General features: G+C 36.7%; 1 protein-coding gene and 1 long non-coding RNA gene across 3 annotated transcripts; one reads left to right on the top strand and one right to left on the bottom strand.

Moving 5' to 3' along the window:
* The first annotated feature begins 11,646 nt into the window (after positions 1 to 11,646).
* LOC110725971 (mitogen-activated protein kinase 9-like) lies at positions 11,647 to 23,258 on the top strand. The gene is made up of 11 exons (XM_021905450.1): positions 11,647 to 12,243; positions 14,264 to 14,672; positions 14,762 to 14,889; positions 15,061 to 15,120; positions 16,252 to 16,401; positions 16,607 to 16,762; positions 16,881 to 17,018; positions 17,115 to 17,191; positions 21,101 to 21,202; positions 22,081 to 22,312; positions 22,564 to 23,258. The coding sequence occupies exons 1-11, from the start codon at positions 11,917 to 11,919 to the stop codon at positions 22,633 to 22,635; spliced, it is 1,851 nt and encodes a 616-aa protein (XP_021761142.1). The 5' UTR covers positions 11,647 to 11,916; the 3' UTR covers positions 22,636 to 23,258.
* A 298-nt stretch (positions 23,259 to 23,556) lies between these two features.
* On the bottom strand, positions 23,557 to 24,627 carry LOC110725972. 2 transcript variants are annotated; one of them, XR_002512282.1, is made up of 2 exons: positions 23,951 to 24,627; positions 23,557 to 23,773 (listed from the first exon to the last, which is right to left on the bottom strand). It is a non-coding gene; the product is annotated as an uncharacterized LOC110725972 (long non-coding RNA). The 2 variants fall into 2 exon arrangements; XR_002512283.1 differs by having other exon boundaries at positions 23,557 to 23,756; positions 23,951 to 24,614.
* Between the last annotated feature and the right edge of the window lie 221 nt (positions 24,628 to 24,848).

Genomic DNA, 24,848 nt, shown 5'->3' with positions numbered 1-24,848 from the left:
CGACAATGAATTCAGCAAACGCCTGACCTTTCACTGCCCGCCTAGGCTCAAAAGTTATTTCCAGGCTCTGAATTTCAACAGCCCACTTGATCATTCGGCCGGATGACTCTATGGTAGTCATTGGTCGTTTGAGTGGATGATCAGTATAGACAATCACCGGATGAGCCAAGAAGTATGGCTTCAGCCGCTTAACTGCTTTGTAGAGAGCCAGCCCAAATTTTTCAATCATTGGGTACCGGAGTTCAGCGTTTCTGAGAATATGACTGATGAAATACACTGGAAGCTGTTTGCCGTCTCTCTCCGCAAGGAGAACGCCACTGAGGGAGTGATCTGAGACGGCTAGGTACATGTAGAGAACCTCCTTGGGTAGGGGGCTCACTAGTCTGGGCAACGAGTGCAGGTGTTGTTTTAACCTTTAAAACGCCACCTCAGCCTCTTCTCCCCATTCAAATCTGGACCTCTTCCTGATTGCTTGGAAGAAGTAAAGGCACTTGTCACCTGACCGGCTAAGGAATCTTCCTAAAGCCGCCAGGCAACCGGTTAGCTTCTGGGCCTCCTTGACAGTTCGGGGTGATTGCATGTCAATCACCGCCTGGACCTTCTCCGGATTGGCCTCTATGCCTCTTTGATCAATCAAGAATCCGAGAAACTTCCCAGACTCAACACCAAAGATTCACTTCTTGGGGTTAAGCGTGACCTTGTGCCGCCTGAGTGTGGTGAAGGTTTCTCGGAGGTCAGCTAGGTGATCCGCCTGGAGCTTGGATTTGACTATCATGTCGTCTATATAGGCCTCTACATTCCTTCCGATTTGATTGGTAAAAACCGTGTTAATCATTCGTTGGAAAGTAGCAGGCGCATTCTTCAACCCAAACGGCATCACCGTATAGAAGTACAACCCCTGATCAGTGACGAAGGCCAACTTTTCCTGATCCTTCTTCCATAGGGGGATTTGATGGAAGCCTGAGTAGGCGTCTATGAAGCTCATCAGGGCATGGTCGGCTGTAGAATCAACCAGACTGTCAATCTTAGGAAGCGGGTAGCTATCCTTTGGACATGCTCTGTTCAGGTCTGTGTAGTCTACACACATCCGCCAGGTACCATTCAGTTTTTTGACAAGGACAACATTGGCTACCCAATCCGGGTAGTAGCATTGCCGAATGAACCCAGCGTCGAGGAGCTTTTTGACCTCGGCGGCTGCCGCCTGTGACCTCTCCTCGCCATGATCCCTCTTCTTTTGCCTAACTGGCTTTATTTTGGGATCAACGGCTAGCTTGTGGACGGCTAGATCCGGGCTGACGCTTGGCATCTCCTCCACTTCAAAGGCGAAGAGGTCTTTGAACTCTCTCAGGAGTTGGAGCAAGTCTGCCCCCAACTTTTCAAAAGCGACCGTCCCAACTTTAATGGTTCTGTCAGGACGGTTGTCGTCCAGGACGACATCAATGCTTTCACCAGCTGGCTGGGGCCGGGAGTCGTCCGGCCTTTCCCCGGCTAGTGATTGCTATTTCATTTTTCTGGCGGGGGCCAATTGGTCCGCCTTTCTCTTTGTACCGCCTGACTTAGGGACAGGCCCGACTTCTTTGTCATCGAGGTCAGTAGGTTCCTCACTGGGGCCGGCTGCATGGGCAGTCGGCCTAACGTCTGAGAGATAGCACTCTCTAGCCGCCTTTTGATCCCCGTTTAGGGAGCCTACTGACCCATCATCCCTCTCGAATTTTATCAGCATGAGAGAGGGGATGATTACCGCCTTGGACTCATTAAGGGTTGGACGTTTAATATGAGGTTGTAGGCAGTCAGCTCTTCGACTACAAGAAACTTGACGACCATGTGTCGTCCTTCCCCCTTGCCTACCAGCCGGATGGGTAAGTCGATCCTACCTACCGGATGCACTACCTCACCTCCAAAGCCGACTAGGGGGTGGGGAGCTTTGTGCATACTGTTGGGTTTGTACTTTAGCTTCGCCAGGTAGCGGTAGCTTATCAGGTCAGACGAGCTCCCGGTATCAATTAAGATCCGGCCAACTCGTTGATTGGAAACTTTACATTCGATGACGATGGGGTCATCGGGGGGCCGCCTGACCGTACCCCTGTCTTTCTCAGAGATGAAGACCTCTGGGAAGACGTCTTTTGACGCCTGGCCCTCGTCCTCTAAGGTGGACAACTTTCTGATGTTGTCCTTGGCACCCCGAATGGTGGGACCACCACTAGCGAAGCCGCCTGCAATGGTGTAGATATGCTCTTCATCTGTGTCAGAGCTCACCACCGGCTTCTTAGACGATTGTCCACCATTTTTGGGGTTACCCTTGGACTTTGTCAGATAGGTTTTCAAAGCCCCTTCATCAGCCAATCGGTCCAATAGCCGCCTGAGGCTGTAGCAACCATTGGTGTCATGGCCAATGTCCTCATGGAATTGGTAATACTTGCTCTTATCCCGATTTTTGACAACGCTCTTCAGAGGAGCCGGCTTCTCAATGGTCAACCGGTTTTTTATCTCCATGAGGATGGAGGAGCAGTCCTTGTTGAACTCGTACTTGGGGACGTACGGTTCCAACTTCTTTTGCTTCTTCTGGGATGACTGACCTGGGCGGTCAGCTGTCCAGACTTCTTTTCTTTTCTTCTTTTCTGGCCGGCTGTTGGAACCGGCTCTCTTTTACGTCAGACCGCCTAGGTTCTGACGAGTGCTTGACGGCACAGAGCTCTGTCGCCTGTATATAGGCTTCAGCCTCCATTAGTGCCTCCTGGAGGGTAGCAACCCTCTTGCAAACTAGGTCGAACTTGAATGTCGACCCATCTTTCAGACCCTTGAAGAAGTCTGTGTACGCAACTTCGTCAGACAGTCCTTGTATCTGAATTCTCATCAGATTGAACCGCCTAACATAGGACCGAAGTCCCTCCTTGTCACCCTGCCGGATAGCCCCTAGGTCGAGACTGGTTTTCTTGGCCGGGATATTCATGGAGAAGTTGGACGCGAACAAATATGCAAGCGTCTTAAAGTTATTGATGCACCCAGCCGGCAGGTTGCCGAACCACCGTTGGGCTATGCCCTTCAGTGTTGCCGGGAAGTATCGACACCAGGCAGCGTCATCCAACCCCTGTAGGTACATGAGGTTGGTATAGGCCATCAGGTGGTCTTCCGGGTTGGTGGTACCGTCGTAGGTACCTACCAACACGTTCTTAACCTTGGCCGGCTGTGCCGCCTCAGTTATTTCCCGGGAGAAAGCCGAAGGCTTTTCCCCTAGGTTTAGCAGCCGGAACTGCTAGTCCATGGGCTGGACGGTGTTTGCCGCCATTCCCCAAAGGAAGAAAGCTGCATGTAGGGTGATCCAGCTCCATATGGTTGCTGAGGCACATATGGAGCCTGGTGGATCACATGAGGAGCAGTACAAACGGACGTGTCGTGCGTCTGGCTCCTCGGGTGAGTTTCCGAATGCTTGATCGAAGAATTGCGGAAACTGTCTGGGTATGTCGACGTAGAAGCCGACTGAGACATACTCTGACCTCTCTTCTCCTGGATAAACAACCGGGCATCTGAGCTCGTCTCTGGTGACGGGGGCTGACCCCTCCGCCGCCTAGGGTTGTCCAGAATGCTTGTCGCCTGGGTTGTTGGGGCAAGCCTTGTCTTGGCCCCGTTCCTTCCTTTCTTTGGAACGAGTGCGCCTAGAACGGAAAGACCCGTCTGGGGCCATATAGGTTTCGACATTGTAGTCGTCCCCACTTCCGCCCTCATGGTCTGTATGGACCTCAGGGTCAGCCGTGGGCCGGCTGCTCTCTACGATTGGTACATTTTCAGATGCCATCCCAGTGGTACTCTCCCCACAGACGGCGCCAAATGTTTCGGGGTTTTTTGAGGTGTCCTACGGGAGAGTTACAGTACCGGGAATGTACGCCTGACTTCTGTACCTGCAAAACCACGAAACTCCGGTTGGGTGGAGTTCCGCCTCCGAAGGTCAAGTTAGTATGATTCCGGATGAAATTACGCACGGAAAGTAAACTGGTTCTCTCGGATTCCGGGAGATTCCGCAATTAATATTGCTCGGGTTTGGTGTGTGTATTTATGGATATCCATAAATGAGGTAGATTCCTCTATTTATAGCAGATGGATCTGCTCCCCCATTGGGGGTACAATTCCACGTGGCATCCATTGGTTGGATGCCCATGGTGCAATAGGGTGGTGACACGTGTCAAGCCACTATAGGGCCACGTGTCTAGGGTAATTTTACCCTAAACACCACTGTCTATAGAAATTTTTATATTTAGAGTAGTTTGGGATGTCCCTGGTAAATAGAAATCAGAGAACTTTGATTTAACAACAAGTTATGGGGGTTCATCTGGAAGACAGTGAATAATCATCGCAGAAACACGATCAGGAAGATCATAATGCTTGTCTCCTAAGACATCGCTCATGTGGGAACAATAAAACTGGATTTTCTTGACATAGTCAAACGGATTTTCATTGTTTTCTTAACTAGAGTACCAATTTGGGAAAGTTTGCCTAGGAAGAATCGACATCCTGTAAAGGAAAAGGCTTAGAAAAGAATTCTCTTCCCAAAGAAAATAAAAATAATACAGTTCTTGCATGAATTAGGTTCAATGTTCAATCAAACATTTTCACTATTTCTAATCATATAATCACATGCTTTCAATTAATCATTCTACATGATCAAACATCACAACCTAAAATATTAATGCATACAAGAACATGATTATTTCTAACATATGCCCAAATTCTTTTCTACCTAAACTCACCAACATGCCTTTAAAATCTTTTAACACATAATACTTACCTCAATCCTTGCTTTCCTGCAAAATGAACAAACTAAAAATATTTTTGACTCCTCTTTTAAAATTAATTTTCGAAAATAAGCCCCGAAAAATGCCCAAATTTTCGGCCAAATTAAAAAAAATCCGGACACCTAAAATAAAAAAAATTCGGATGTCCCAACTAAAAAAAAAATTCGGATTTTTCAAAATAAAAAAAAATTTCAGACCTTTTATTTAAAAAAAAATGAATAAATTTTCCAGTTTCTAAAAATTAAAATAAGTGAAAATAACCTCTTTTTAAAATAACTTAATTAAATAAGCACTTGGCCAAGTTTTAAACAAAACACTTTAAAACACGTTTTTGCTTTAGTGGTAATAAAAATCTCAACCTAAGCTCCAAGATAAAACACTTTGTAACACCCTAGAAATTTCTTTCCATTAAATTACCTATTTTGCCTTTTAAAATACGTAATAGGAAAATCTAAGACATTACCGCCACCGTGAAAACGACTAAGGCAAATATCAAAGACACACACACAGCGGAAGGCTTTCTTTAAAACCAATCAAAACAAGTCAACTTAAAAAGTCAAACCAAAATAAAGTAAAGTCAAACAAAGTCAACCTACAACTTCGAACCATCATAGGCCCTTAAAACCAAACAATACTGAAAACCTTTACGTTAGTCTCATGAGCATTATAAAATAAATAATATTTAAAGCAAATAAAACACATCATGTTCCTATGAGAACTAAGCATGATTCACTCTTCACTCATGCCCTTCATGAATATGCTTCATCACCTGAAAAACTTCTCTCTACTTGTCCCCACTACTCGCCATTAGAAATGGATCGTCGTAGGGCCAAGGTAAAGACAAGGCCAAACAAACATACAACACACAATCAGCAATGCTGAGTACATAAGCGTAATAAAAACACACTAACATGCTTTCATCCTATCATCACACAACTTACCTTATTGCACCTGTTTACAAGCATACAAGACACTCAACACTTAACTAAACAAATACAATTGTCCATTTAATTTTGATTACGCATCGAACGGGTTTCCAACCAAATCCCTGCCCCAAATAAATTGAGGTAAACTACACCGGGAGCTAACAGGGTAGGCAAATGTCACATAAAGTGACTGGACGTCCTGCGCATAAAATAAATAAAAAGGAAAATACAGCGTCCTGTACTCCCAGTAGAAGTCATGGTTAAACATAAAACCCCATAACTCCCTTCATATGTCCATACTCGATGTATATACGTTCCAAGAGTTTTGGTGCGTAATCTCTTTCACTTTACGTTGTTTACATGTTATTATACTTGGTGATGACTCTCAAATCATAACACAATCAAACGTTATACTTCATTCAAGCAATCAAATATACCAATTTAATTCTTGAATAATTAATGACCACATAAATTTAATTGTTGAACCCTTTTTATTCTACCTCGGTGTCAAAGACACCTTAAATGCATAATGCGTCGCAAATCCTATCCCTCGGTGTTAGAAACACCTTAAGTGCACATAAGCACCGCAATATAATTTATTCCTGTGTACTAAGACACTTAAATAGCTCAATTCCCATGCTTATAGCATCAATAAAAATTATATGAACCATAATAAAATTTCCTTTTTATTAAACCTTTAGTTTAATTAAACATGCTCTCAATCATGCCAATAATAAAAGTGTGGTTCATAATCAACATGTCAACATAATTAATTCTAATCAACAATTCACCTCAAATAATTTATACTTCACAAATCAACCACCAAAATCAATCCAATAAACAATTCTAATCAATATCTATCATGATACTACCTTGGAATTAATTAATCAAAGCTTAGCATGCTTCTATACACTTAAATAATTACTAAGTACGCAAACGTACCTTGAATATGATCTCAAAATCGTCACGAGTAAATAAAATCACTCACTTGGAAGTCTCCTACAAATCAAAATTACAAAGAGGCATTAATACCTATTCCACACAAATTTCCAACAATATATACACTCTTTAAATCACTCATAAACCCTCTAAAACAAGCTGAAATTTAATTTAAAACCCTAACTTTTATTCCCAACTGATGGATAATTAAATATCCTTTCAAGAAACATAATTATAGCTTATATATAAAAATTCCAACTTTATTAAATCATTCAAAATTGCTGTAATTGTGTTTTAAAACACTTAATTTCAATAATTTAAATCACCCATAAACAATTTCCATCAATATACATAACTTAGAAACCTAGGGTTTATAATTTGGGGCTTTTTAATTCAAAACCAAATCTGAAATTTTATATACAAAATACTTATCATCAAACATCATAAAATCATCACTAAACCCAAAAACAATTATTAGATTAAGGGTATATTTAATTAAAAATCAAAAAGAATAATTTTTTTTTGTTCGACCACCGACGCACAGCACCACCAAGGCAGGCTGCTGCCGCGCCTGCCTGGTGGCTGTTGCTGCCCACGAGTGTTGGGTGTGGTGGCCGCCGGCCGGTGGGCAGCAGTGGTGGAGGTCGGCGGTGGTGGGGTGTGTGTGGGTGGTGACGCGCCTGCCTGGTGGCTGTTGCTGCCCACGAGTGTTGGGTGTGGTGGCCGCCGGCCGGTGGGCAGCAGTGGTGGAGGTCGGCGGTGGTGGGGTGTGTGTGGGTGGTGATTGAAACAAAAATAAACTAAAGGGGAAGGGGAAAAATTAAGAGAAAAGAGAAAAATAAAAGGAGAGAGAAAGAGAGTTACTTTTGGGTATTCTCCACTTTGGGCAAAGTTTAATTTGCCCATGTGATGGGTATTTATACTCTCTTTTCTAAAACCCTCCCAGACTTAAATTCGTTTTTTTACCCTTTATGATCCCTTTCCTAGTCAAACTAGTATTTTGACTTTCTTTAAAAACTCATTGACTTTAAAATTTCTTTTTATAAAATAATATGCCCCCAATATTTCCAAATCATGAAATAAAATATTTTTCAAGATTGTAAATAATTAAAAATAAACTTTTACTTAAAAATAATTCTTTTTAAATTAATGAAACACCATAAATAATTCATTTCGAATTATTTAAATACTATAAGAAATACTTATTTAAATTAAAATAAGTATAAAAATAGGGGATATTACAATATTGTTCTTTACCAACAAGTCAAAAACCATATATGCAACTTTTTCTAGGATTTTAAGGAGATGCCCCTATTGTTGCTGGTTTCAATTTGATAACCTCGCTAACGTAACACAACAAATAAGTAAAGAAGATATCCCTAAAGAAGTTATATAAGAGTTGAATCCCCAAATTAAAGGAATGAAAGATAATCATTCATAAAAGATGCATACGTTTTCCATTAATTAAAAGATAAAGTCAGGGCTACAATTGTACTACAAGAAGGAAGAATTACCTCCGTTTTCATACAATTGAAACAAACAGACGATCTTCAATACATGCTAAGTTATCTAAACAATCGCTTGGCTACTAAGCTAAGGGAAAACTAAGAAAGTGCTAATGAAAACTTACAGAAATTGATATTCTTTTGTTGGTTGATTTGTTGATATCCTTTCTTTTGAGATCCTTTCTTTACTTATAGGCAAAAAGCCCCTTTAATCTACCCATAAACTTCTTGTAATCGCTAGTCGATTTGTTCTTCTCGGCGCCAATATCTTATTTGAATTTAACTCTAACTGCACAAATGCCGCTCCTTCATAACTTTGGGCTTGATATTGTATTCAGCGTTCACTTGAGATGATGGTCAATCCAGCACTGAATTGTCTTATACTTAAAGTCAAACACCCTACATTTGGTCAATCTCCCCTAAACTTGTCAAAGTCAACGCGAGTCAACAAAATTTTAATTTTAGATGTAACAAATGCCCCCCTAATTTGTATGATTGACGACATTTTGAAACCATACAAATTAATAATTCTAGGCAATTTTAAGAAGGACTGAGTCAATTAAATGATACGATTAATAAGACAACATTCAAGGTATTTCATTAAAATATAGAAATATATACGCACAAAAGAAAGGAACACTTCAAGAATATATCTCTTGATAGTAAGTGTTCTATACAAAATCTAAGGCCTAAGTATTCCAGAAATATATTTATTGTGTGGCCAATTAAAATTCATCGTCACTAGAGATGTCATCAATAGCTTTCTTCAACCTTGGGCTACCTAGATAGCCTTCAAACACATCGTCGCTAGGCTCGACCAACAACCAGTTGAATCGGTTGTTGAAGTCAATCTCATAGTCACAACACTGACAAGCGCATTTGTATAGGAGGGTGTGGATTCCCTTGTTTGATCCTCGAGTTGCCTTGACTCGATCATAGTCACTAACATATTGGTATGACTTTCCTTCCCCCTTCCCAATCCCTTTTTTAATTCCATTATCTCTACCCGTTAAAAATCAAATGCCTCCTAATTAGACCACTTCCAATGGTGAGCAAAAAAAATGCTTGTCCACTATCTCTCTACCCACTTTCTCTCTCAACAAATCAGTTTTGCCCATGGGCAAATTTTTTTCACAATTTCTCTCCCAATGGTGAGCAAAAAAAAATGCTTACCCACCACTCTCTCTCTCTCTCTCTTACTTTTTCAATACCCCACCATTACTTTCTCTCTCCTACACAACACTTCTTTATTTATTAATTTCATTTATATTTTAACAATATTACTCTAAATAAATAAAAATAAGTCTAAATTTGTGTAACTTTTTTTTATTTGTGTCGTTTTTATCGTTAAAATTTGTCGTTAAATTATGTACGTTAGATGAAATAAAGAATATGGAGGATTTATGGAATTTTTGAAATTATACCAAAATGCATGTCTATTTATAGAGAAAATTTTTTTATGACCGTTGATAATTTTTTTTATTTTTTTTAATAAATATTTTTTTTTAGAAATTGAATTACAAAAAATATAACCGTTGCAACAGCTATATTTTTCTTATTGGTCAAGACCCTGCACATGCCACGTGGTGCTCCCGGATTGGATCACTGACTGACGCGCGTTAGTCAGTTTCTTTATGCTGGCAGCAACTTGTGGAACCCACCTTAGCACTATTCATCTTCAAATTTGCCCAACTCTTGGGCATTTTATCAAATGCTCATGGGTATTTCTTCATTGGAGCACTCCCAATGGTGATCAAAAAAATATGCTCATGGGCATTTTGGGTGGGCAAAAAATATGCTAATGCATTACAATGGTGATCAAATGAAGAAATGCAAAAATATGCCCATGAGCATTTCTTAAAATGCCCAAGACTTGGGCAAATTTGAAGATGAACAGTGCTCTGTGTGGGCCCCACAACGTGCAGCCAGCAATAAAAAAATTTGGCTGATCCAACCTCAAAACGCGTCGTTTCGCTAAGGGGGGCAGAAGAATGCACCTCAAAACGCAGCGTTTTGAGGTTGGAATTTTGAAAAAAAAAATTAAAAAACTGACTGACGCGCGTCAGTCAGTGAACAAATCCGGGGATGCCACGTGTCATGCGCAGGTTTTTGACCAATAAGAATAATATAGCTGTTATAACGGTAATTTTTTTTGTAATTCAATTTCTGAAAAATCTAATTATTAAAAAAAAAAATTACCAACGGTCACAATTTTTTTTTCTCTATAAATAGACATGCATTTTGGTATATTTTGGTATAATTTCATAAATATCATAAATCCTCCATATTCTTATTTTTTTAAATATTTCTAGTAATGTACCGCTTTTTAAAATAAATAAAAACATTTACCAAATTTGGAGCTTTTTTTACAATTATTTCATCTAACGTACATAATTTAACGACAAATTTTAACGATAAAAACGACACAAATAAAAAAAATAAGTTACACAAAATTAAACTAGTTTTTATTTATTTGGAGTAATATTATTAACATATAAATGAAATTAATAAATAAAGAAGTGTTGTGTAGGAGAGAGAAAGTAATGGTGGGGTATTGAAAAAGTAAGAGAGAGAGAGTGGTGGACAAACATTTTTTTGCTCACCATTGGGAGAGAAATTGTGAAAAAAATTTGCCCATGGGCAAAACTGATTTGTTGAGAGAGAAAGTGGGTAGAGAGATAGTGGTCAAGCATTTTTTTTGCTCACCATTGTGAGTGGTCTTAGCCCATCATTGTAATTCATGAGCTAATTTTTTGCCCACCAAAATGCCCATGAGCATTTTTTTTGCTCACCATTGTCATTGCTTTAAGTGTTAAATACCCTAGGTGTGTTGATACCAACTAGTTTAATTTGTTAAAGTCTTATTAGTGATACCCAAGATTTTATTAGGATCAAATCTCGTCTCTATTTTTACTTATTGTGACTTTGTCTCAAAAAAAAAAAAAAACCTTATATTGTTATAACACTTGCCACAATAGATGCAATAATTAAAAAAAAAAAAAACGAAGGAGTATTAAAATTTATAAACAAAATTAATATGACCAAAAAAAAAAGTGTAAAAAGAGCTACAACTACGAGGACATTAGTGTAGAAGAGATTCGGATTCTAGGTCTTAGATACGACTATAACCCCCAAAACTTACCTTTTTTTTTAATTTTTTTTTTTTACTAATTAAGGTAATTGACATCTAAAAACAAGAAAATAAATGTACTAACAAGATAATGCTAATTGCACTTCACTAGATTGACAACATGGATGATGATAAAATAGCCAACTAATAACCAGCAATCACGCACACAAACATCCAACTTCCCACTTCTTTCCTCCCATAACCCATCCTTAAAATTAGTTAGCCGGTTTTAACACCCAAACATCAACCCCATTATCACAAGTTAACTCATCCACGTCTACTCTCACTTTCGTTATTAAACAACCCTAGATTATGACATTATAAGGCATAATATTATTACTCCGTATTATTATTAAAAATAAACCAATAATTAACAAAAATATTTAACATTTTAAGACCAATTCATCGTATAACGCGGCGAATAATTCTCTAGATTCTCTCTCCTCTCTCAAACCCCTCTTCCCTCTTTCTTCATCTCCGACCCCTTCGCTCAACTTCTTCAATTTTAGTGAGAGAAAAACACAGAATTAAGAGAATATCATATCATATATTAGATTACTTAATTTAATTTAATTAAAATTAATTAGAGTTATAAAAAAAAAAAAAATTAGTTTGTGGGTTGGGGTTATATGGGGAATGGAACATTGGTGGATGGGGTTCGTCGATGGTTTTCTCGTCGAGGAGTTGTTGTTGCTAATAATAGTTATAAATTAGATGAGTCAATTAATAATAATAATAGTAGTAATAGTAGTAGCAGTAGACAGGTGTCTGTGATTTCCGAATTCAGCGGCAAACAGATTAATAATCATTCTTCATCAAAACAACAAGGAGAAGAAGAAGAACAACAAGAGTTTAATATTGAATTTGACTTTGATCTTTCTGGGTTGAAACCTATCAAAGTTCCTAAACGTGCTCCTACTTCTCGTTTTCCTCTTCCAATGGATCCTCACAAGAAGGTTTATTCTTTTTTTTTTTTTGGTTGATTTGATTGAGGAGATTGGTATTGTTTGTGAATTGGGTTTGTGTTAGATTTGTGAATTATTTGCAAGTTTGGTTGTATTTGTGATTTTTTTGGTTTGTTTGTTTGGTTTAATGATTTGATTTTCTTCTCCCCATTTTGTGATAATGTGGTAATCTGTGTTAATTTTTTGTTTTCATGGTAATTGTGATCTGTATTGCATTGGTTGTCTGTGTTGTATTATGGTTCTTAATTTTAGTAATTTAAAGATATTTTATGCTATGATCTTTTTCATTGAAATAATCAAAGCACATCTAAATGTCGAATTGAAGTTTTCTTCTTAAGGAAAAATGTTGGCATATTATCAAGGAATTGTGGTAATCGAAGAGTTGTATGTAAGCAACAATACTCGTGCATTTGTGAAGAGGATCGTTTAGCCTTACCCCTATAACGATACTTCAACTTAAATAAGAAGTAAATAACTTCTAATTCAGGCATGGTGTTTAGTCCATTGTAATTTAAAGTTGAAAAGTTGCTGATTAGAGGCCCTTTGAATTTATAATGAAGTCAACTTTATTGGCAAAAGCCCCAGAATTCACGTTTATTGTTTTTTCTATATAGTACCTTTGCTACCTATTTTATATATGTAGTACTCTCTAACAAAGTGGTTCAACAGATTATTAATTTATGTTTAGTGTACATTTTCATTGTTTTTGGAAATAAGCAAAAAGCTTGGGGATTCTTTTTTAAATGCAATTTTAAGATGAGATGGCTTGGTTGTTACATTAGTGTAATAGATTGAGAATTCTATAAGTCAAAGATGTGATACTCAAGGAGAATGCTGCTTTTAAAAATAAACTAATGAAGAAGTAATAATGAATTAGGCAACCTAATGAACAACAGGGGCAAGGCTTAGAGGGGGAAAAAAATCAAATTGGATATGAGATCCTCCTGTTGTACTAACTGTATCCCAAACTGACACAGAAGAACACATAGATAATTCTAAGGTGCTTGACAGAAGCATTGTCCAAGAAACCTGGCGAAATTGACTCCATATAGTATCTTCTAACACAGTAGAACATATTAGCAGATCATATGGCAGAGCTTGGCCTTTTATTTTACCTATTTAAACTTATAAGTTCTACCCAAATTTGTTCTTTATCAAGTACCAATGAAAAGTTGCAATTTTACTTTCATTGATGAAGAGGACTTTGTATAGAGTATAGATACTTTTGAGTCATATTTGTTGCCCTTGTTTCATCAGATTAGTATTTTATTTCATTTTAATGACAATTTTTAAATTCTAATTATTCTACCTTCACTTGCTATAAGATGTGCATGCTTATCTGTGCTGTAAGTTAAAGTGATGATTTTCAAAGTCATTTCTGAAGTACAGGGTTGCTATTGTGGAGTGTGGACTATGCAATTGTGATGAACATATATGGTTTGGTAGGGAAATTTGCTCATGACATAGGCCACTTTTAATTCTTTCATGTATATATGATTGATTTGATCACCCCCACAACCCCCCCCCCCCCCTCTTCTCTTTTTCTCTTATCCCAATACAACAAATGTGTTGAGAGTCTTTCAGAATCAGCCTCTTAAATAATTTTCGGCTGTTTAGGCCTTAGGGGTAGGGATATGTATCTGAACCTTTCATACCTTGTCTTGTTGGACTGTAAATGTGGTGATGTTTTTTTTTTTTTTTTTCCTTTTCTTTTTTTTTACACCCTAAAATGAGTGATACTTCAAGCTTTGAGATGTTTTTATTAAATGTGGTTATTAAATAGAATAATATGATTGGTTATGTTGGGAATGGGTCTGCAGTATGGACTATGAAAAAATCTACAACATATCATTGCTGTTTTAGGTAGTGTTATGTTACCTTTGAGATGTTCTAAAAGATGAAGTATTACATTTTTGGATGGATAGAAGTTTTCATAGATCTAGCATTCAATCTGGTGCTATTTTCTCCCCTTAACTTCATGTTTCTAAAATGTGCTTTCAATGTTGTTTAGAGTGCACTGGAAAATGATTTCTTCACAGAGTATGGAGAGGCAAGCCGTTACCAAGTTCAAGAAATTATTGGGAAAGGAAGTTATGGTATTGTTGGTTCAGCTGTTGATACTCATACAGGAGAAAAAGTAGCTATTAAGAAGATCAATGATGTCTTTGAGCATGTTTCTGATGCCACCAGGATACTGAGGGAAATCAAGCTCCTACGGCTGCTTCGTCATCCAGATGTTGTAGAAATAAAGCACATTATGCTCCCCCCTTCTCGAAGAGAATTTAAAGATATCTATGTAGTTTTCGAGCTGATGGAATCTGATTTGCACCAAGTAATAAAAGCAAATGATGATTTGACTCCTGAACACTACCAATTTTTCTTGTATCAGCTTCTACGAGGATTGAAATATGTACATACAGGTTAAATTTGTAGATTTTGCTCATGAGACCAGGCCTTGGTTCTGTTGCCTTGACAACTGATGATCAGATTTTCTCTTCTTCTTATGCAGCAAATGTTTTCCATCGAGATTTGAAGCCTAAAAACATCCTTGCTAATGCGGACTGCAAGCTTAAAATATGTGACTTTGGCCTTGCTCGCGTTTCATTTAATGATGCCCCATCAGCTATCTTTTGGACGGTATCTGACTGAACAAATTTGTCCAAGTTAACCCCAGCCTAAATTTACTCCCACATCTTTTGCAATTGCTCTCTTGCTAATACTGTTTATATATATATATATATATATATATATATATATATATATATATATATATATATATATATATATATATATATATATTATGTGAAGGACTATGTTGCAACTAGATGGTATCGTGCTCCAGAACTCTGTGGCTCTTTTTTCTCTAAGGCAAGTTTTCATTTTTGAAGCTTATAGCTGATGCTTCTTGTTATTTCTTTATCATTCAACTTAGGGGAGGCACTATGAAGTGTTGTTATAGTGGTTGCTCATTTTTGTTTTGTTTTAACTTCTGCTCTTGGTTGTACTAGATAGTCGAGATTGAATCTGTAATAATTGTTTCAAATTGGCTCCTGAAATCCATTCCATAACAAGTGAAACCAACTTTGGGGGTGTCTTCCCCAAATTATCCTAATACCTATATTCTGTTAAGCAGGTTAAAGGTCCACGTGGTACATGTACATTATCAATGGATTTCCTATTATTCTGTTTTGGTTTTTCACCCATCCTACCTAATCAAGGGCTGAGACTGTTAAAAATAGAATGGTTTTAGTTGGGACTATATGTTAATTTCTCCTTTAGCTATTAGTTTCCCTCTAAAAGCTTAAATTATAATGGTTATAGTTGGGAATATATGTTGATTTATCCTTTAGCTATTTAGTTTCCCCCCAAAATCTTTTTGCCTAAATTTAAACATATCCATGTCTTCCTACATCCTGAAACAGCTCAATGCTAATTAATTTTACCCAGCACCTTTCAACGAACAGCAAACACTAACAACAGTTCATGCTTAGTTATAAATAGCTAATATATTAGCTCATACAATTGACTGACTTCTGACAGCTTTAAGTTGTTTGTGAAATTCTCCTTAGATATGTAATAGAGTTGAATAGAATGAAATGTATAAGAAAAGAAGCTCCTGTAAGCTATAGCCAAACCACTTTTGAATTGTAAAAATGTTGCTTCTGTAAGGACCTTTATATGGAGGGTAATTGTATAGCTTGCTGTCCCCTATGCAGCAGTACAAGACAGTTATTGAGATGTTTGATTTTATTCATTGGACTCCAAAGTAGAAAAATTGCCGATAAATACTCTTTCAATTTTATCGATATGGACATTGTATAGGCAACATTTTTTGTGGTAATTCATAACTGTAAAGCTCTCACTGTTATTCTTAATTACTGACTTTACTGTTTTGTTCACTGTGTCATTAATGTTATATACATTTTACTGGCTTGTGTTGTATGCTTACTTTGCACTACTTGAATGTAATGTTATCTGTCTTTTTATTCAACTGTGCAGTATACACCAGCAATTGATATCTGGAGCATAGGATGTATATTTGCAGAAATGCTCACTGGAAAACCATTATTTCCTGGAAAAAATGTGGTGCATCAGTTGGACCTTATGACAGATCTTATGGGGACTCCACCCCCTGAAGCCATTTCAAGGGTTAGTTCTTATACTAGTGAGTTATTTCCGCGTTCAAGTTTATCAAAGGTTAAAAAGTTGAATTGGATTTGCAGCTGAACAAACTTACATGCATAATGTCTGTTCATCAAAATGTCATGAAAGCTTCATTTTTCGTCTTATTTTATTTTATTTATTCTTTTGAATTCATGTTCTTGTTCTGATGTCTTATTCTTTCTGTTATTAGATAAGAAATGAGAAGGCCAGAAGATATTTAAGTAGCATGAGGAAAAAGCCACCAATCCCATTCTCACAAAAGTTTCCTAATGTAGATCCATTGGCTCTTCGCCTTTTAGAGCGTCTTCTTGCATTTGATCCCAAAGACCGACCATCCGCTGCAGAAGTATGCAATCTGAACTTTGGGCCTTTGGCTGCTTTCTGATTGTAAGCATATCATTGTCAGGTCATTTGATTGAATGATTTGTTAATTGTGAGGATTTCTTGTTATTTTTGTTTTGCAGGCATTAACTGATCCATACTTTTATGGATTGTCAAGTGCAGATCGTGAACCTTGCACTACTCCCATTTCAAAACTGGAATTTGAATTTGAACGGAGGAAACTGGCAAAAGATGACGTTAGAGAGCTAATTTATAGAGAGGTATGGCTTGTAAATTTGGTAATACTGAAATATAGTACTGGTAAATGGTTAGACTTGATAGTAACTGCTACAAAAAAAATTCCATGAAGTAAACAGATATTGGAGTACCATCCCCAGATGCTTCAAGAATATCTTCGTGGTGGCCAGGATCAGACTAGCTTCATGTACCCCAGGTAGGCTTGCATTCTTTTTATTTTTTTATTTTTATTTTTATTTTTTATTAATTTTTAAAATTTGGTATTGTTTCATATCTTCAGAAATCATAAGTTCTATCTATTTGTATATTTGTTCTAGATCTATACTGTTGGTGACATATGACTGCTTCAATTTCTACTCAAAAGTTATCTGCTTATTGATGTATCTTGTAGTCATTATAAGCTTCTTCACTATCTATCAATCATCAATAATGGTTGCGGCTTTTTTGCTGAGACTATATATCTATTTTATTCAGAGTAAAATCTGAGCAAAATAGTCCATTGTTACTCAACGTTTATTAAATCCACCAACATGCTTTTGTTGAAACTATATATTGATAGAAACTTGTGTGCTATTTTGTGTTAATATGCCAGCTTGCTGATTTCATAATAATCCTTTACTTTTTTGAAGACAGACGGTCTGCTATTGTGGCCAATTTGATAATTGTCATTAAATTTGTAAGGACGTGAGATGGTTTTTTACTTCTCATTGTCATTGAATTCAAAATAATGTGCTGGTTCAGGCTGGAAATGAAGCCAATTTCAGATTCTTGAACTCTATTTATCTCTTCTAAACTAGAAGACAGTTGGAGAAACTAAGCCCTCCACCTACTCTCATTTATATTACCTCCTCTCCTATCTTTCTCTCCAACAATGTTAAGAGAAACTTCTGAAATAATACGCTATTACAAGGATTATTAGAGTTGTTTTTTATGTATATGAAATGTGACTCAGCCATGCCTGTTTTTCTTCCTCTACCTCTCCTTCCCGTTCTGTTTGTATGGAAGAAAATAATGAACTAATTCTGTTTGATTTGTTTATTCTTTGATGAGCCTGTTAGTCTCACTAATTCATAGGGATTTACCCAATCTCAGTTTTCTTTTTCTTGATCATTGTTTCTGAAGCTCTCTTTATCTTTTTACAATCTATGAAATCTAAGCAATCCATCATATGACTGTTGATTGTAAGAAAAATACTGTTGAGTAAGCATCTTGTGTTGAAGCTGGGAGGTTCAAATATACACAACTTTATGCCAAACTGCTTGAGCCTTGTAAAGTAGTTTTTGAAAGAAGTGTTTAAAACTTGCTCTAGAAGTGTCAGTTTAATGAATGTTCATTGTAAGTAATAATATGCCTCATTCTAGGAATAACACCATAAAGAGGAGTGGGTAGAAGGGGGACTCACACCATAAAAGAGCAGATATTACATCCTAGGGAAGTAAACTGTCTAATCAAACTCTCTTTTCAGCTTGTTAGTCGCCTAGACTCCTATGGTATGAAAGAAGCTCTCTTGTATTTACGAGCGTGAGCGAGTAGAAAGGCTGACCACTGCATTCGCTTAAATGGATGCTGGAAGTGAGTTTGTATTACACCATATATTGGGTTGCAAATGAATCAATATTATTTTTGTTGTTGTAACTGAAACTGTGTGAATTCTGTGAGCCAATTCTAGCATTTGACTGTGTCCATAATATTTACGCATTGCTAGCAACTAAGAATTTGCCAAGCTTTTTTTTTTGGTAAGAAATATGCCAAGCTTTGTCTTCCCTGAAAAACCTCTATTAATGCTGATAGCTGTAATGATATAAAATCTATATAATAGCCTCCTTGTCTCTGCACTTCTTATCGTCACCAATATAACTAAACCTAGCCATTCAATTTGACACCTGCCTACAACCACCTAGCATTTGACCGTTTTTCTCCTCACTCCATCCCCACCCCCACCCCCATGATGATCCCACCAGGGCCGTCAAATTCTTCTTGACCGCTAGTATCCACCACTCTTGCTCATGATTCTTTGTGACTTTAAACCACCATCCTAAACTCCATCGCCACCACCGTAATGTCTTCATCATGTTTTGGTTGCAACAATAAACATGGATCTACTTCTATATAACTTGAAGTTTTGATGCTAGATTACAACATCCAAACAAGAAAGGAGTAATGTAATTAAACAATCTTAACCTTGCTTCTTACGTGTCCTCTTAATTAGAAGTGACATGTAACTTCTCACTTTAATATGTTGCATCCTGCATCCTCCTTTTTGTCACCGTTACTTATGACGATAAAACATGTCTCCTTTATGTTGCATCCTGCATCCTCCTTTTTGTCACCATTACTTATGACGATTGTATTCATATACCAGCACAATGTCTCGACAGCCTACTTGGATAGACATAATTGCCTTCCCCCTTTTAAGTTTTTTATCATCCAATCATCTCGAAGTGCTCCTCCATTATTTGTATGAATGCTATGTATTGTTTGCTGATAAATCTTGTGTCTTCCATCTTATTCTAACTTAACTTGAAATCCTTTGACCCTCACATTCCTTGGACCATGTTTATGAGATCATTCATTAATTATGAATAGGATTAGGAACTTAAAGTTGATCTTTGGTGTAACTTAGTTTGACAAACTAGGTTTTCTTTCCCACCCGGCATTCTCATGCTAGTCTTAATTCCATATGCATTATTCTTTACTATAATCTGATAAAATTAGATATTAAGCAACCCAGGCGCAGCTCCTTGCTTTTATGGCACAAGCCAATGCTCACTCGATTGTAATTTGGACATGGGATTTACCAACTGGTTGATTTGGTCTCTTCATTTTACACCTGTAAGAACTAATATTCCTTGTGAAAGCTAAACTTCATTCCTTTGGAATCACGTTGGCACTATAACTTTCAGCCTAATGCATTCCAGTATTTTATAGGCACTATATTTGCATTTCAAAGGTAACACTTCAAGAATATTATATATATTAGCTTTTCAAAGGTAGTAGATAGCGTTTGTTTAATAATACGTAATAGTTAGTTTTTACCAAAAAAAAAAAAATGTATGACTTTTATTGTATTTTAATATTCTATCAGCTACTTTTTCCGAACAATAGTACTATTAACAACTAATTTGACAGCTTACCTTTACCTGCTACTAGTTAACAGCTACATGTTACTTTGACAGCTAAAAGTTATGCTACAGCTAATTTTGTTGAACTAAACAGGATTCTTTGTCCTAGGCTCCTTCCATTAATTTCTTTCACTACACCTTGGCATCTAAAATTCTTTTGATTGTAGTTGTAAAGGATTTTAATATAAGGTTTTTGCATGGTTATTTGCTAGAGTAATTTTCTATGTATCATGTTGGCATTATGCCTCGGACTTTTTCTTGGATGGTCTCACCTGGTTTCTAGTGTGATTAGTGGTGTGCTATGATTTCTACTTTAAGGGAAGAATACCTTTTTTTTTTTATTTTTTTATTTTTTTTTATTTTTTATTATTTACTCTGGTGAAATAAAAATTGCATAAATATTCTGTTAAACCATGGACTGGTATCCTGGTCAGTGTGTATATAGCTTCCATTCTATATGTGATTATGATTTTTTATTTCTGGTTGTCATGGCTTTGAGAAACTAAGAACATAATGGTTCTTCAGTTTTCTCCTAGTTTCAATGTTCATATCAATATAACTTGTTTGGTTTTTGATTCTGAGGTCTTTTACTTCAAATGACATTCATGCTTACCTTATTTTCTTTGCTCCTTTCCTTTTGACTTCATACTTTGAATTTGTTACGGAAAAATGTACAAAAATGGATATTGGATGCATCTATAATGTTGGTAATTTAATGCGGAGTATCGACTGAAATGTCTTTCTTTTGGTGTCCTAACAGTTTTTTTAGAAAAAAAATTTATTTATTTATTGAGGGTGTGGGAGGGAGGGAAGGCGATTTCTGTCTTCATCTTAAATGAATCAACAAAATTATAAATTCTGGGTTCGTATAGGTAATTCTAGATATTTGCATCAGGTTTTGTTCATGCTGTGTATTTTTGGATCTCACACGTACTGTTGCTACCAAATTACTGAACTCCTGTAATTGCTTTTCTCTTGCGCAGTGGAGTTGATCGATTCAAGAGACAGTTCGCTCATCTCGAGGAACATTTAGGTAAAGGTGAAAAAAGCACACCACTCTCGAGGCAGCATGCTTCCTTGCCTAGGTAAATCTGTTTGTATCTCTGCTACTGATAATGTATAGTGGCTCTCAGGACTTGGTTGCCCAGTAATTTTTGCTTGGCGGTTAGCTTTACAAAAGAAACAAATAATGTGAGCGCCACCGTGAGTGATAATACCATTGGCTTTGTCGCCTACTCGCCTTTATGGCTCCATCCTTTTCTTTTCTCACCTCCCTACAAAAGAAAACGAAAATTGAAATATAAAGATCTATACTATATTACTATTCCAAAAACCTAAGGCTATAGGCACCACATTATATCCATAGTGTTGACATGTCATATGATGTAACATCACATTTTACAAGTATTCCACACAAACATCATGATTCATCCGTTCCTTTTTATTCTCTACATTTTGACGTTTGATGTTCAACTTTTGAAACTTTGATTATAAATAAGTATTACATCAAAACTATATTATATGAGATCTTGTTAGATTCGGCTTGAAACTTATTTTCCAAATATCAAATTTTAAAATTACACATATCATATTGAATATATACTAGGTCTAAGATGTGCATTGGAGACTGTGAAATTCGAAATTTAAAGAATAAAAAGAAATGGAGGGAATACTTGATATGAAATAAAAGTATAATACAACTTTCCTTACATTGAATTCAATTTCATAGATTTAATTAAATTCAATGCCCAACTATTTAAGTTCCAAATAGATCAATTCAATACCTATATTCCAATTAAAAAAAGGAAAAATAATTCACCTTACTTGCAACAACCCATAGCATTGCCCTGTTCAAAAATTCATTATACGAAGTATAAATAGTATGCTATTCGCAGTTATAATTGGAATTTCCTATCTTCCCTCTGCTGATATTGTCTATATATGTTTCCATCTTACTTTCTAGGGAGCGAGTTCCTGCACCTAAAACTGATGCAAATGAAAACAATGACATGGAAAATCGAGCAGTTGCTCGTACTGCTCTTGAAAGCCCTCCCAAGTCAAACGCCGATGGATCAGAAAATGAAGTGCCTCAAAATGGTCAAAATAAAGGCAACTATAGCGCTCGGAGCTTGTTGAAGAGTGCCAGTATCAGTGGTTCCAAATGTATAGGGGTGCAATCCAGAAAAGACCCTGAGGTATAATATCTCTTCCTCAATTCTGTGGATTGTCCTGCTTGTTTTTCCAGATTTGTTGACATGCAACAAGCCAAAAATAATGAAACGGATATAAAATAATGTTGATGCAACTATAAATCCATGGTGGTGTTATGTAATGTGTTTGTTACAAAGCTGCTAGTGAAGATTTTTTTATTTATTTATTTATTTATTTATTTATTTTTTTTTTTCCCCTAGACTCTACCATGAATTCACAACTTCTCCAATTTCAGGAAGAACCAATTGCAGAGAATGAGGAGGCAGTTGATGAACTTACAAAAAAGGCTACAGCCCTCGCAACCTGATTATCTGAGATAGTTGTGGATACTGGGGTTAGATGTCTTATCTGCATTCCTCGCGATTTCAAAATTTGAAATCGCATCTGGAACATCATCCACAAATATTTACAGAAAATTTTGGGCCTTTTCGTGTTCCCGATAGACATCAAGGATTAGATTTCCTGTTGTCACTCTTTCGCCAATTGTTGTCTTAAAATTCATCGTATGCAACGAAATGGAGGGAAGGGTGGGGGATATGATTTGCCCTCCATTTAAGTTTGAGACTGTGATTTTGCAGTTCAATTTTTTAATATCCTTTTTGAGCTTAGAAAAGCATGTATACCTTTTCTTGGCCTTTAAGACGTAATTTATGAAGAAAAAGTTTTCCATGCTCTCACTGCTTACATATTTGTTATTGCCATTATAAGCAGCTCTCTGATGATTGTAGTTTGTAATCTGAGTTTTTTATACCTAGTAATTAGTGAGTTATCTCTTTTTTTATTTTGTAATGTATTTACTTTAATCTTCTGAGGGGAGACATTACTTTCACTTAAAAGATTGTATACGTGAATTGTGAAAGATGATAGGTCAAAAGTTGTAAAAAAAAGAATTAAATTTTAAAAATAACATTACTTTGAGTTAATATTGTACTGCTTTCCATAATTTTAAATGAAAATTGCTTTCTGGATGATAAAGGGATCTGGAAGAAATATGGTTTAGATTAGATGAATTGACTTTGTAGTTGAATCATCAGTGGTGCCATAAGCGCTAGGGGTGTTCAGATCCGGGTGCCATCAGTGGTACCCGAATTATCCGGGACGGGATACGGGTACCCGGATTTTATTGAGTTACAACCACTAGCTTCAAACTGTGATAAATTTAAGCAGGATACTAGATTGGATGTTGAATGCTAAAGAATTGAAAGATGTCTATTCATGCATGATGAGGTTCTAGCAGATAAAATGTTATTTCAAAGTCCAATTTCATCACATGCAATTGCAACCAAACCAAATCCAACTGCTTCAACTTAAATAAATTGCAAAGTAAAAATAAGTAAATAAATATACATGAAACGCTTTGCTAATGTCCAAATTCTAGGCAGCCACCAGCCGCCGATTCCACCACGCACCAAGGCAGCCCAGCCACACCTGCCAAAATGCACATTCTAGCCAACATTAAAAAAATCAATAACTACATCAAAAAAATACAAAATCTAACAACAAAAATTATACACTCAATGTAACTTAAAATTACAATTATATAAAGAAAAATACAAGAAATTAAAATCTGAAATTTGATAAAAAAAAATAAATAAATGATAAAACTAGATCTAAATTCTTACTTAAATTAAATTTAGATCTGAAAAACGTTGGAGTGAGGTGGGACGTGGTTGTTCTGGGTTGCTCGGTGGTGGGTTGCTGTGGGTCTCCCTTAAACGACAAACTATGCACCATGTACATTCTGGGTTGTTCTAAAAGTGGAGCACTTAAACGACAAACTATGCACCATGTACAAACTATAAAAAGTGGGTTGCTCGGTGGTTTTCATTATCACGAGGAGAGAGAAAGAGAGTAACAGTGGGGAAGAGGAGAGAGAAAGAGGAGGATGAGGATATAAAAAGAAAGAGAAGGAGATAGGGTGGGTAGTGGGTATTGGCCTACTTACTGGGTAATTGGGTATACCGTACACTTACTTAGTAAGTGGGCTTGCTGATTAACTTCTTTAATTTTTTTTTATTTTTTTTTAAACGGGTATCCAGGTACCCGAGAATAGCAAAGCTTGTTCCATGTCCCGGCCTACGAAACTGCTTAGCGGAATGAGTACCCGACCCGAAAAAAATAGAAAATTCGTAAATTTCCCATTGGGTTTTTTACGGGTTATCGGGTAATCGGGACGGACAATCGGGTCGGGTTTTTTTGAACACCCCTAATAAGCGATGTACAACCAACATTAATATTTTTGACAATGGTTGTCAAAATTTTTGACAACCGAAGCTTTCAATAAACGCTTAGGGTTTATCAAAACTATATTGATAAACCTAAGAGTATCTCAAATAGCAAGCTAATTGTTAAATTAGTTTTTCATGCTACTTGAGATTTCAAATCAATTCTCTTTGTAGCTAATTTGAACCTAATAGTTAGCTACTAGCTTTTTATTTAATGAGCCCTACTTTTTTTAATTAGTTTTACTTTTTACAATTAAATTTTGCATTATTACTATCAATCTCCCATCTTTTTGAA

The sequence above is a fragment of the Chenopodium quinoa genome, unplaced genomic scaffold (assembly GCF_001683475.1).
Source record: "Chenopodium quinoa cultivar QQ74 unplaced genomic scaffold, ASM168347v1, whole genome shotgun sequence".
Taxonomy (NCBI): Eukaryota; Viridiplantae; Streptophyta; class Magnoliopsida; order Caryophyllales; family Amaranthaceae; genus Chenopodium; species Chenopodium quinoa.
The sequence above is the reverse complement of the archived record's forward strand: the minus strand, read 5'-3'. Positions and strand labels throughout refer to the sequence as shown.